The 12,511-nt window shown below is 53.8% G+C and overlaps 4 protein-coding genes across 4 annotated transcripts; 1 reads left to right on the forward strand and 3 right to left on the reverse strand.

The window, feature by feature from the left end:
- Positions 1-4,005: 4,005 nt before the first annotated feature.
- Positions 4,006-5,686, reverse strand: CTAM01_16680 (eukaryotic and archaeal DNA primase; the record flags this gene model as incomplete). Its single annotated transcript, XM_060532672.1, has 4 exons — positions 4,006-4,168; positions 4,234-4,841; positions 4,892-5,439; positions 5,497-5,686. 4 exons carry the CDS (start codon positions 5,684-5,686, stop codon positions 4,006-4,008), a joined length of 1,509 nt encoding a protein of 502 aa, XP_060372747.1.
- A 1,556-nt stretch (positions 5,687-7,242) lies between these two features.
- Positions 7,243-9,665, forward strand: CTAM01_16681 (uncharacterized protein; the record flags this gene model as incomplete). Its single annotated transcript, XM_060532673.1, has 4 exons — positions 7,243-8,606; positions 8,695-9,221; positions 9,272-9,519; positions 9,594-9,665. 4 exons carry the CDS (start codon positions 7,243-7,245, stop codon positions 9,663-9,665), a joined length of 2,211 nt encoding a protein of 736 aa, XP_060372748.1.
- Positions 9,666-10,381: 716 nt separating this feature from the next.
- Positions 10,382-11,125, reverse strand: CTAM01_16682 (uncharacterized protein; the record flags this gene model as incomplete). Its single annotated transcript, XM_060532674.1, has 1 exon — positions 10,382-11,125. The coding sequence occupies one exon, from the start codon at positions 11,123-11,125 to the stop codon at positions 10,382-10,384; it is 744 nt and encodes a 247-aa protein (XP_060372749.1).
- A 983-nt stretch (positions 11,126-12,108) lies between these two features.
- CTAM01_16683 (uncharacterized protein) lies at positions 12,109-12,231 on the reverse strand (the record flags this gene model as incomplete). The annotated part of the gene is made up of 1 exon (XM_060532675.1): positions 12,109-12,231. The coding sequence occupies one exon, from the start codon at positions 12,229-12,231 to the stop codon at positions 12,109-12,111; it is 123 nt and encodes a 40-aa protein (XP_060372750.1).
- Positions 12,232-12,511: the final 280 nt, after the last annotated feature.

The following is a 12,511-nucleotide window of genomic DNA, read 5'->3' on the forward strand; positions in this document are numbered from 1 at the left end:
TCCATATCCCTGTCTTGTTCAGTCCTTCTCCCACCATTCCGAAGTGTCAAACCAACCAACCGGCACGCTGACGTTTTTTAATCCGAGAGTGACCGGGGGGGGGGGGGCCACCGAATAAACTTGAGAGACACTAACACACCAAACAAACGCGGGATTTCGTCACCCGGTGTCCCGGTCTGGCGTCATAGGCATCACACAGACGCGTAGCCGACATCACTGGGCGTTGCTATTCCAAGACATTTTGTGCTATGCGCCTGTTTAGTCCAGGCCGCGATGCACTAGGGTAGGGTAGGGCAGGGTGGTGCACTTCTCGCAGCATTTCGGGGCTTAGGGGTTTATTGAAGGGTCGACGGGGTCCAAAGGGTCTTACGACGCAGGATAACTGCTGGTATACAGACTTCGTAGAGCGGGTGAAGAGGATGGGGTGTGTGCATTTTCTCACCGCGTAGTTTTGCTCAGAACAGGATGGTCAACTATCTCGAGATGGTACAGACTACCGTCACGCAGCACGCTCCCCCCATCTTCCCCTACATCGTCGCCCGGAGAAACAAGGGGTCTTGTCTGTAGACTGTCTGTTGGGTTAGAAGTCTAGAAGGGAGGGGACCCTGATACTTTTCTTAGATCCTTGATTCTTCTCTTTCCGGGGTCATCATATGCGGTGTGGTGCGTGGGAAGCCAACCCATCTGGGGAAGAAATCCGGGTTGTGGTGAGCAGATGCACTCATCTCATCGTCCGAGGCTAAAGTACGCAGCTTGCCATTGCATAGTGTACAGCCTCCCTAGCGTTCTGATCAACCGTCAACCTCGGAAGTTGAAGATGCACACGTCTTTGGTTCCGTGAGAGGAAAGGAAAAGGGGCCCAGACCAGACCGAACGGAAGGGTGTACGTTACGGCCCCTCTTTGAGGACCATATCCCCATGTCCGGGAGGCGGGTGGGTGAGGTGAGTGAGAGGTCGAGACGGGTCTGGCCGCTGGGGGTGTGAGACTCTGAGAGGGAACGACTGACCTCATTGTGCATGAGTGAACCGTTCCCCCAATTCGAGGAGGGGTCTCCGTTTTCCCTGGTTTTTCTGTGCTAGTGCCTGGTTCTGATTTCGTTCTGGTACAGTCCAGCCCTTTTTGTGTTGCGGCGCGGCGCTTTCGTGGAAATGCACACGCCCTAGTCCCCATCCAAGGCAAGGTAGGGTCCTCAAGAAAACGGAATCCGAAAAAGATTGGTATGAAATTTCCGTAGGGGAGGGGAGGGGAGGGGGAGGGGACGAAGAACCAAGGCCACGATGTTTCTTGGTCTGCACCCCACGATGCCATCCACGATGGGGAATAGGCGTGTTATCGGTTATTGCATACGAAATAGTGGAAAACCGTCAAGCAACACATGTCCGTCCGTTTTGCCCCCCGATATTTGTGAATAGCTTCTAGAGATACACCACCAGGTCTAGATCTCGGTCGAACGCAGACACACACACAGCACTCACCCCCGCAAAGAACTGTCGTCGTTGGCACAGAGCATCAGGAGAGCAGAGCCGCGTTCGGGCTGTTTCCTTTTTCTTCGTCTGCCTTAGCTGGCTGGCCTCAACTGAGGTTTGCCAATGCACGCTTCAGCTCGATCTCCACGCCGAGGTTATGGTGGAGAATCGACCAAGAGAGAAGAAAAAAAAAAGATGAGCCCGACCTTGGATTCGAGACCCCTCCCTCGGCATCGCGAACGTGAGGAGTCTGGAATCTCTCCGGCCTAAGCCTTCAGATGGGGCGGATGAACTTCTCTAGAGTTGGAGCGAGCATCGTGCCCTGCATGCTCACTCCCTCACCGTCAAAACCCGGCTTTTCATTCCATGCCCAGGGCCCCTTGGCTCACCATGCAAAATACACAGCAGCAACCGGTTTCCGAGCGCGTCTTTCGCGTTCCGGACCCTGGAGGAGCGAGTTTACAGCCCTTGCAGGAAGCCAGCAACCAAGCTCATCCCCCCAGTCCAGACAAGCTCCTGCTCCTGTGTAACGGTTCGCCAGCCCAGGGTGTTTGACGAGTATTGAGGCCTTGAGGGGACAGAAAGAGAGGTGGTCTAGACCGCTCTACGGCCAGACCAGGGGCCAGAGGTCGGGGGAAGCGTTCTGGACCGGTCCACATGCAAAGCAGAAACTCTGTTTTAATGCTGCGTTACTGCGTTGGATTCTGTGGTCGCACCAGGAGTCCAGGACCAAACTTGCAGCGGAATGTCATTGAGAGTCATGTCTAATTATCATCAAATGGTCTCCAGACAGAATGTCACCTCCCGCAAAAGCCGTGGGTAGCCCTATCGCCCCAGCTCCAGCCCGGACTCTGTAAGTCTGGTCTCGTCCACCAAATTCTGCCCACTTGCAGGGGAGGCCTCACGATACCATACGGAGAGACCAGACGGAGATCCGAGGCAGAGGGCAACCATAGTCCAAGCGGGTGATCACACGTTTCGTGCCAGTAAACAGCCATCGGGGATAGTAGAGAGTCATCGCAAACACATCCCTGAAGCCTCCCGAGCAAATGACAAGCCCGCAAGAGAATTGAGAAGAGATGTTCACATCGGATTGATTCGACCTGCAAGCGCTCCCGCGTGCACGAACGAAAAGCACCCGGCTCCGCGCCAGCTGCTTCGGGATTTGTGATGATCTTGCCTGGCGACATGCTAAAGAAACCATAAAACTGTCACCAGACGCCGCGGATTCTCGAGCAGGTCCGCATCTCGTGATGCCCGAGAGTGCCGTGGCATCCGGGGCTTCCATTAGATAACCACTCCCAGACAGACGGACGGACAGGAACAGACAAGACCGTCTGCCCGCATGCACGCTCGCACGCCCCTTCTCTGAAGACTTACCCTTACCCAGCTTTCATGAAGGCTATTCCAATTAAACTCGCAGCTCGCAGCAAAAGGCTTGTTTCTTCTCCCTGGCTCCCTACTAAAGAGCACTTCATGTTGGAGGAGTGATGCTTTAGGTAGTGTAGAAGGGGAACTTCCGCAGAGTCGACCTGAATCTAGACCTAGATAGTCTCTGTATGTCTCTCTCTGACACAATCCAACCCCAAGGTCCATGACCTTTCTTTGTTTGTCAGTCCCCTCCCAAAAGAGTTGAAAGGCAGAAACCAAACACAAACGGTCCCGTTTTTTAGTCATTTTCCGCCCTTCTCAACCCCAGTAAATCCACCACGGTATGGTCCGCGAGTCTAGCATTAGTCCGATCGTGATCGTGAAACCTCAAACTTCCGTCAAGTCACCGAGCGAGCCGAGAGCAAAAGACAAAGGCAAGAGATGGGAGGGAGAGGAGGGAGCTTGATCATGACAAGGAGAACGGGAACGAGACCGATGGGTTGTTCCCGACGGAGAGCTTCCTTCGTCGGTCTCTCTGGTTCCGATCAAGGCGGAAACATTGGCCAGCTTTGGGCTTTCTTCCTCCATCTGCTTCACCGTCTCCTTTTTGAAACGAGACACGGCGGGACACGTGGGAGATGTCAAGCCTTTCACTCAGAGACAAGGAATACTTCGGATGGCTCTTCCTTTCTGCTGTCCTCGAACTACACTTTCCGCAAGAAACGAACCTAAACCATGACATCAAGTTTCCCTCCCGCCCGCGCGTTCGCGAACCCTACCCAATCCTTCATCAAAAAAATTAAAGTAGAATAAACGCCGATTTATCGCCACAAGGTAGTTTCGCGAAAAGACATTTGCCATCATTATCCAACGCCTTCCTCCTCCGACACTCTCTGCTGCAGCATTTCGCTGGCAACAGGGTCCAGACCGTCGTGGAACCCATCTCTTTCATCAAGCCACACGCTTCGTTAGTGAGGCAGCCGCTTCCCACCCCCAGGTATGTTCCGTCGGCGAGCTTATCAACACAAGCCTTGTGGCAGAAAAGCTTAGCTGTACGCTTGCTCGAGCTAAGTCCCTGCCTCGAGAGAAAACTCTCGAACCACTGGCCGTAGGAGACTCTGTCGTGAGTCACAAGGCATACTATTACTATGAGGCATCAGGCTACGCTCACCCCTCCATCTTGACATCTGTCGCCTTGTCGAGGTTCTTGAGGAGGTAGCTGCGCTTAAAGTACTCGTTGGGATGGACGATTGTCTCGAGTTGTGCAGACGTGAACACGCCCTCGTCCTTTGCCTTTTTAAGTTCCTGCTTGTGCAAGTGCTCGAAAACGCTGGAGGCATGTTAGCCAATGGTCTCCAAAAACGGTAGAAAACAAAACGGAGCATTGAGACGTACCGATTACACGCCATATGGAACTTTTGGTTCTCCTTATCCTCCTTGACGCCCTGCAATGTGGCTCGGTCGCTCACACCCATGCCTTGCATCAGAGTGGTCAGGTTCTCCAAGTTGAAGTGGCGGTAGGGGCAGCCGTGGGCCTCGCCCGAGCCGGGCGGGTGCTCGGTCAGGATCTTCTGACAGCTGAACGGGCTGTAGCCACCTCCGCGACGGTTCGAGTCGCCGCCGACGTCGCCGTAAACGTGACGCACGTTGTAACGATACTCCTTGTTGAATGTGTCGTCTGTGATGTTACGGAAGCTCTGCCTCCAGAAGACAAGGCACTCTTCGAGGTTCAGGCCGATGCCCTTGAGGAAAAGAGAGTATTGCAGGCGGCCAAAGTGCTTGAGGTGGGCGTCACGGCGCAGTGAGCGGTGGAGGTGCGACATGCAGGCGGGGAAGTGTTGTGAGAGGTTGTCAATGTTACGGGCGGTGATCTCGGCGCCGGGCGGGGCGCCGGTATTTGAGCTGTATGAGCTGTCTGGTGTGATGAAGTTCTTGGAGAGGTGGTCGAGGATCGGGGTCAGACGGTCGTCTTCGTCGAGTCGGGGAAGAGCGCGTGCGGTAAGCTGTTCAACGTCAGTATTCGCCAGACACTGTGGCCGGGTCGTGAGCCCACCTCTAGTTGTCTCTCCAACCGCGAGACGAACTCTCCGTTCACCATGCTGGCCTGTTCTCTCCCTGGTACAAACGCCTTGCCTGCCTTCAAGAACACCTTGCGCTGCTCCACCAATTCCGGGACCCGGGCCCAGTCAACCTTGAACCATGTGTCGTCTTCTGTCGAAGCCGTCTTGCCCCAGCCGCGCGACATGGCCGCCAGCTCGGACGAGTACTCGCGCTTCTCATCATCGGTAACAGCTTCCCACCAGTCAAGATCCAGGCTACCGACAAAGGCCGCCCGTTCGCTCATGTCGTCGCTGTTGAATCGCAAGCGGAAAAGCATCGTCTCCACGCGAGTAAAGCGACGGCGGAGGTCCTCAGTTCGGGCAAAGGCTAAGCGGAGAATGAAGTGACTGTAGTGATCTTTTTGACGCTGGGCGAAGAGCTTTGGCGAGTGCGAGGTGTTGGACTCGAGCGGGAGGTACTTGTCGAGGAGCGGCTTCATGTGGTTCGCGACTTCTTGGGGGGATTTGTTGCGGAACGCGCAGGCCTCCAACTCGGCAAGAACTGATTGAGGATGTTGTTAGTGGCGGCGAGAGACAGAGATAAGACTGGTAGACGCACCCCTTAGCCGGTCAATGGCCCATTGTTCGAATTGTTCGAGAGTAATGTCGGCCGTCGGCGCGTCGGTGTAAAAGTTGAGTCTGTGGGGGTATTCGAGTTCCTTGTAGGCAGGGGAAGCAAACTGCTTCTTGCGATGGTCGACGACATTGCGCCTCTTGGGGTCGATCCGGTTGAAGTCGTGTCGCAACATGTTGGCGTTATGTGAGCATGTGGATATGGGAAAGTCTTGCGTGGGCTTAGTGTTGAGGGCAGACGAAAGTTGGAAATGTTGCTACGGATTCTGGCGCCGGGGAGACGCGTTGAGTCGCGTCGTGGGGCATTTCAATTAACCGGGTGCTGGCCAATGAAAGGCAGCCGAAATCAGCCATGCGGGTCTGCACGATTTGGCGTCTAAAGTGCTCCGATTATGTCAGCTCTTTCTCGTGAGCCTTATGTAAGCGCTGGATCCCAGCGTATCGGTTGGCGAGTTCGAGAATGAAGCTCTCTAGGTACCTTGTCTCATGTCGTCTTGATATACTTACGAATATGCCATTCTCTTCTTCTTAGGTATCTCGCTTCCTCCTTGGCTGAGAAGCAAGTCCCGTGAACTGGTTTGTATGCACGATAGCGCAGAAGTCTGCCTAGAATGCATCATCATTGCGTGCTACATATCGTAGCGGGCACCAGTTCCTAACGTCGGTGTCGGAATCGTCAACATGTCGCGATGGAGGCAGCCAAGGCAGAGCACACTAGACAATGTCGTCTATACAAGGCAACTACTGCGGCGAATCAATACCAACCGATGCCCTGAAGCAGCGTATCTGCACGGCATCACGTTTCTCGACGCGCATACCGACGCATACCGGCAACTCCAAATCAACGTTTAGTGCCCAGTCACAGCGTCCACGGCGCCCCGCGCGTGACCTGCCGCCGATTCCTAAATTCAGGGGACCCACCACACCTCCGGGGCACCATGTCAGCCTCATCCGCGGGGCCGCTTTCCAGGCATCCCTTCATCAATACCAAGCCGCCCAGCTTCATGGCGGGCTTCTCTTACGTCTCACCACACTCCTCATATCTCAAAGCTGGCATATGAGGATATTCCTCACCCATTGATTTGGCGCGAGGACCTTTACGCAATCCCCGACTCCTGATCCTCTGCCTCCACTGCCTGACGCCAATGCTGTCCTAGGCCGTGAAGATGGCGTCTCTGTCATCTCTAGGTCTGAACCTCCGCCTTGCCGATATCGATGAGAATCTCAAATCTCACCCAGCGGCTCTATCATGGCCTAATAGTAGCTTCGTATCGAATGGGCCGTCAATGAGCCATGACTTTATCGATGATGCGCCGTGTTTCGCTTACACGGAAGTGTTTGAAAGGTACGCCATGCATTTGTCTCATCAGGATTCGAATCATGAAGTTCCCTATGTAGCAGTGTTTTTCAATCTTACTTTTCAATTCCTAAAACAGTTTTGTATACATTTGATCCTACAATTGTGATCTGTTCTCAGGTACAGCGTCGCTATCATCCCGCTTGGGGTTGCACTTCATGAATGTCCGGGAGCAGACTGGCTGACTTCTAGGTATAACTTCGTCGTGACAGCGGGGAAGTATTCCAAGCAGTTTCGCCTGGCTCAGGGGTCTATCTACCTCTCTACTCCTCCCCAACATCTCAGCCAGCGTTCACCGTCTCCAAGAGCCGCCTTTCCAAAACCATAGAGATTGAATACCAGAGCTTAACACTACTACAATCACTCGCTATTGCTATGCCCTCTCCTTTCGACCTAACCGATCTCTTGAAGAACTACGCAATTCTCAAGGCTTACTTACACCACCTGGAAAATGTATCGCCATCGCACCCTACAACAGTCGAGCTTCGTCTACTCGTCCGCGACCTACTCCTAGACAGAGCACTATTCGCTGGAATCGGCACTGAAGCGTACCGATCGAGTGGCATACTATCTATCGGTCAGCTTCACGACATGCACCAACGAAGCATAGATGCCGGTTTGGACGACCTCGACGCCTGTTTCGCTCTAGGTCTCCTCCCAGATGTTCTGGATGACGCGTTCCTCGAAGCCTTGGCGTCCAAGTTTACCGAGCTTGCCCTTGCTGGTGATCTCACTGCCTTACACGATCTATGCGAACCTGTTGTCCGCACTGGTGAAGTCGAGTGGGAGACAAATCCTGACTTGCTCCTTGAATTGCTCGACAGACGTCGACTGGACATCTATCGCTATGTTCTAGACCTGGCGTCACGAACAAAAGACAAATTCACAAGCCAGCCCGGGCCGTTCCTGCGAGACATAACCAACGACCCCCTTCACGTCGCCATACGGCTTGGCCACATTGAGCAAGCAGAGAACCTTCTACAGCAAGGGGTCACCTTTTTAGGTGTTTACGCTGACGACGAGGTGGGCGGCGGCACAGAGCATGTAGTCTTGACACCCTTTTCGGCGGCAGTCTACTGGGGGCAGACCGAAATTGTTCGCGCGATACTGCTGCGAACACCCCTACCCGAGGGGCTACGAGAGGCAATCGCCATCGCGGTCTCTGATGAGAATACACAGATTATGGAAATTATGCTGGCGTTTGGCGTCATGGACGTTCCACAGTCGACAGCTCCGGATGACACGTTTGACTGTTTTGCAGGCTTGAGCATTATGGAGGCAACTCCCACCGCCGCATTGCCTCGTGTGTCGTCCGGTCTGAACTGTACTGGAATCCAGCCGAATGGTATTCCAAGCCTGACCAGTAGCCATCATACCGATAATACCAGCGTGCCAGGTAGCCGCCGCCACGATCGAGAGGCCAATGCCCCCAAAGAACGAGTCCGACGGAGATGCTCTCGCCACCGCCGGCGACTCTTGGGGCAGAGCCTGGTCTCTTCTATGGAGATACTGTGCTCTCAGTTCCATGGGGCTTGCGAATGCTCGGACCACGAAGAACTTCGCGACTTAGCTGGGGATTACGTCCATTCTAATACAGTTTGGGATCGTGGCCTTGGTGTGTTCCGTGGCCTGATGCAGGATAGTCCGCCATCGTCGCTTGTGGAAGTTTTCGACGCACTGCTGGTGGCCAATGCCACGTATTTAACGTTGCTTTCCAGTGACGATTCCTTATCTCTACAGTAAGCCATTGCTCGCAATTCCCTGCCTAAGAGCGCACCCTCATGCGTAGTCCTACATCTAGGCATGCCAAAGCTAACATTGATTTAGGTTTGTTGATGACCTTGACCGGTGGCGCTCCATTCTACCAGCATCATCGCAACTCCTATTCGATGAGCTCGCATTCCGCATGTGGGCATACACGCCGTCAAGTCACAGACCATCACAACTTGACCCAGAACACCTGCCGCATTTCCACGACTTGGCTCAAAACCTCATCTCACTCGAGAAGCGCAAAGAGACCATACCGTCAAAGATTTTATCGCCTGGAATTAGGCTTGCAGCTATACAAAGGGCATTCGATGACCAAGAAACACATGTAGGAGTCAGTAGTATTCAGGCCCAGACGATACCGGGCCGATCACAACCGGGGCAAGCCTCCTATGCCGGATCATCGACCCAACGCGATGATCTAGTGTGGGCGGACTTTCTACATATGGAACGCTTTGAGGAAACTACCGTCAGACAGCCGGCTCCTTCGTCATCATTTGATGGAGGCTGGGAGGACGTTCTCTCGTCGACCACGATGCTGCTCCTCTTCTCGGTGGCTTTCTCCATCGTGCTTGCGCTGATCGTGGGTAAGTGCAGCGTCGCACTGCTTAAGAGTCGTATACTAACATTCCTTTAGGCTTGCACTCTGGATCGGCAAATGCCTTCACCGAGACCTTCACTATTACGTCTCCGGGATATCTTCGTTGCTGTGCTCTACTAGCAGAGTACCTTAGAATGCATGGCATCTCGGTTCAATCCAGCCAAGCTACTGGCGAGCTTTCTGCCTCACCATTCACAGTACAATCGCCAGCCCATGGCTCAGACGCATGTATCACGCCGTCGAGCAGCTTCTCGTCGCTCAGCACACTTGAACTCCGCCGGAACGTATCGTCATCGAGCTTAAGGTAGGCCGCTTTTCACCTGGTCCCAATGTTGACTCGTGCTCATATCTTCAACAGCAGCATCGGCAGCGCCGCAGGTTCGACGACATCTCGCTCGACGCCGCGCGACCACCGAAACCGAGGCGATAGACTCCAGTGTCTCACACCGCAATGCACCAAGACGTTCTCAAGTGTGAGCAACCGCAACAAGCACCTTCGCGAGGGGTGCTCGTTTAATCGCGAGAATAGACAGAGGTATCCGTGCAGGAACGAATGTTGCACCAAGGTCTTAACGACGAAGTGGTATCGAGATACGCATGAGAAGGAGAGATGTCGCTTTCGGAGAGGCGACTGAGTGGGACGCCCATAGAATGAATGGGTGGGCTTTTCGCCGGTGTATTCATGTTGGGATAGTGCAATTCGCACCAAAACAGAGGGCTACTCGCTCATGATGATGAATACCTAGTCAATTAATTTCTTCGAAGGATGAGTTTTGGGAATTATTTGCAAATTGCAGATCTTCCGGAAATCGACGTGGGCATGGGGGGACCCGGCGTTGGGGGCGCAACTTTTGAAGTGGGTATATAGAGCCGCTAGGCAAATTCTCCTCCAACCAACTATCACTGGATGTCAACATCCACCAATCCCCGATAGTCTAGTGGTGAGGATATCTGCTTGTCATTGAAGATCCAACGATTCGCAGGGGACCGGGGTTCAATTCCCCGTCGAGGAGTGTTCTTTTGCATTTTTGGCCAAATAGCAGAATCCTATTGCTCTATTGCTCGCAGTCTCTTGATTTCTTCATGTTTTGCTTCCGTCAACTCAAGGGGTGACCCCACGTGGACCCCCGACCGGAGTGAACACCATCATGGATTCTGCACGCTCGGCAACCGGTACTTCTCAGCGAACATCGGCGCCCACATGCGCTCCATGAAGAAGCCAACCTCCGGATTCGTCGAATTCGCCGTCTCAAACTCGTTCAGCGCCTTCTGGTACGCCTCCTTGGGCAGCTTCCGTATCGTCTCCCGCCGAACGGCGAATGTCCCGCCGTGCATCGCCCGGATCGCCGGCGGATGCTCCCCGCCTACCACCATCGTCCAAAACTGCGCCGGCGTGTACGGCGCAAGCTGCAGGCTCTTGATCTGGTTAGCCGTGATCCACAGCTTCTGTGCCGAGCTGTTCCAGTCGACTTTGCCCCAGTCCGCGACATCGTGGAACAGCGCGTCGTTAAAGGGCGTCACGTCGTCGGCCGGGACGGTCATCGCCTTTTGCACCATCTGCTCTGTCGTGTTTACAGCGGGCGCGATGAGGTCAAAGGGATCCGCCTGCGTGAAGATCATGATCTCGTCGAGGGTATCGTAGTTGTTTACGATGTGGTGCAGGTGCGTGTGGCCTTCTCGTCCGATATTGGGAAGGGCTACGTAGGAGCGGAACGAAGAGTGTTGAACGGTGTCGTTCATCTGCGGAACGCCGCCCTTGGAGTAGAGGTAGGTGGAAGCGGCGACGGGCGCCCATGGATCGAGTGATTCTTTGAAGCGCGCGCAGACGATGCCTAGCTGCGACGGGGTTGCTGCGAGGGCCGCGAGGAGCGGGAGGGTGATGGCGACCATTGTTGGCGTTTGGTGCACGTATGCGGATGGGTGTTCGTCTTGGCGGAAGAGGTTTGGATGAGCAGAAGATGCGACAGCCCGCGGCGAGCGAGGTCGTGTCCTCTTGAGCTCTGCCTCCTTTCCATCCCGTCGGTAGCATGGCCTATGCCGTTGAGACCGGCAATCAAACTCTAATTCATCAACAGCAGCGTACTCCAGAAAGCATCCCACCGGTGCCAGGGGAACTTGGAAACTTAAAGTGTTGACGCGCAATTATAACGACAGTTCTTGTCCGGATAGACTGAGTCCGTAACTCCGCCGAAGAATCACCTCAAGCTGAGTACGCTCCTTGTCATTAGATTTAAGTGCAAGTTCGCGTATTACATGACCTTCACAACCTAGTCGAACAGGACTTCTGCCTTTGCTTACGACTTGCTTTCAACTAAGCTTCGCAAATCACTTAACTCTAAAGATGTCAGCCTCATAACAATCTGAGCTAAACCCTACGTCTGTAACCGCATTAGTATAGTCTACCCGCCAACTGAGTCGAACGCAAACCATTTCTCAAGCCTCTCTATTGGCCATTCCACCGAACTCCATTCACATCAAGACTATGAAGCGACCAAGACTTGGGGATACCAGCCCGTGACATATCATGTAGTTTCCCTTCGTAAATGACTCGGCCAGTACTAGATCTCGTCTCATGATGGTAGAAAATGTTGTTCAGCGGAGGTAGATTCGCTCCAGGCGTCTTTACAAGAGGCCCAGAAGGATGTCATATGAATCTATTCAAGAACCCTGGATTCCTTAAGATGCACGCCACTCCTACATCAACGTCGCCTCATTCCTCATGGCCATGGGTCTATGCCGCTCCAGCACTCGATCCCATTACACAGACTGGCAACTGTGAAAATTTGGCACGCCGGCTCAAACGTTGTGGCTCCTACACTCTCCATGGACCATGAGCTAGCATATCCTTCATGCTAACAGCCACTCACGCCTCCTTATTTGCACTTTCCGCTCGAGTTATAACCGCATCCGAGATGGAATCCGCCAGGCTGATCGCAGTTGCCTTGCTTGTTGTTGGGGTCGTCGGACTTGTACGCGTTGTGATTACAGCTGCACATGGAGCATCGGTGGTCGTCGTACTGGATGTCGCCGCAGTAAGTCAACATACCCACTTCCTGGCACCCCCCTGTTTCTGGCACCACAAAAACGATGGGATCACAACCCAACCTCCTCATTACTATTAACTATTGATCCTCAACCACACCCACTACAATACAGCTGCCAGCCTCACTAGGGCATTCAGAGTCGCTGGATTCAGCCGTGATAACCTCCTTTTCACCCGCTTCGATTTGAGCCCGATGGATATCCCTGATGTTCGCGAACTTCGTATTGGGATCG

The sequence above is a fragment of the Colletotrichum tamarilloi genome, assembly GCF_030869305.1.
Source record: "Colletotrichum tamarilloi strain Tom-12 chromosome Unknown Scaffold_247.1, whole genome shotgun sequence".
NCBI classification, from domain to species: domain Eukaryota; kingdom Fungi; phylum Ascomycota; class Sordariomycetes; order Glomerellales; family Glomerellaceae; genus Colletotrichum; species Colletotrichum tamarilloi.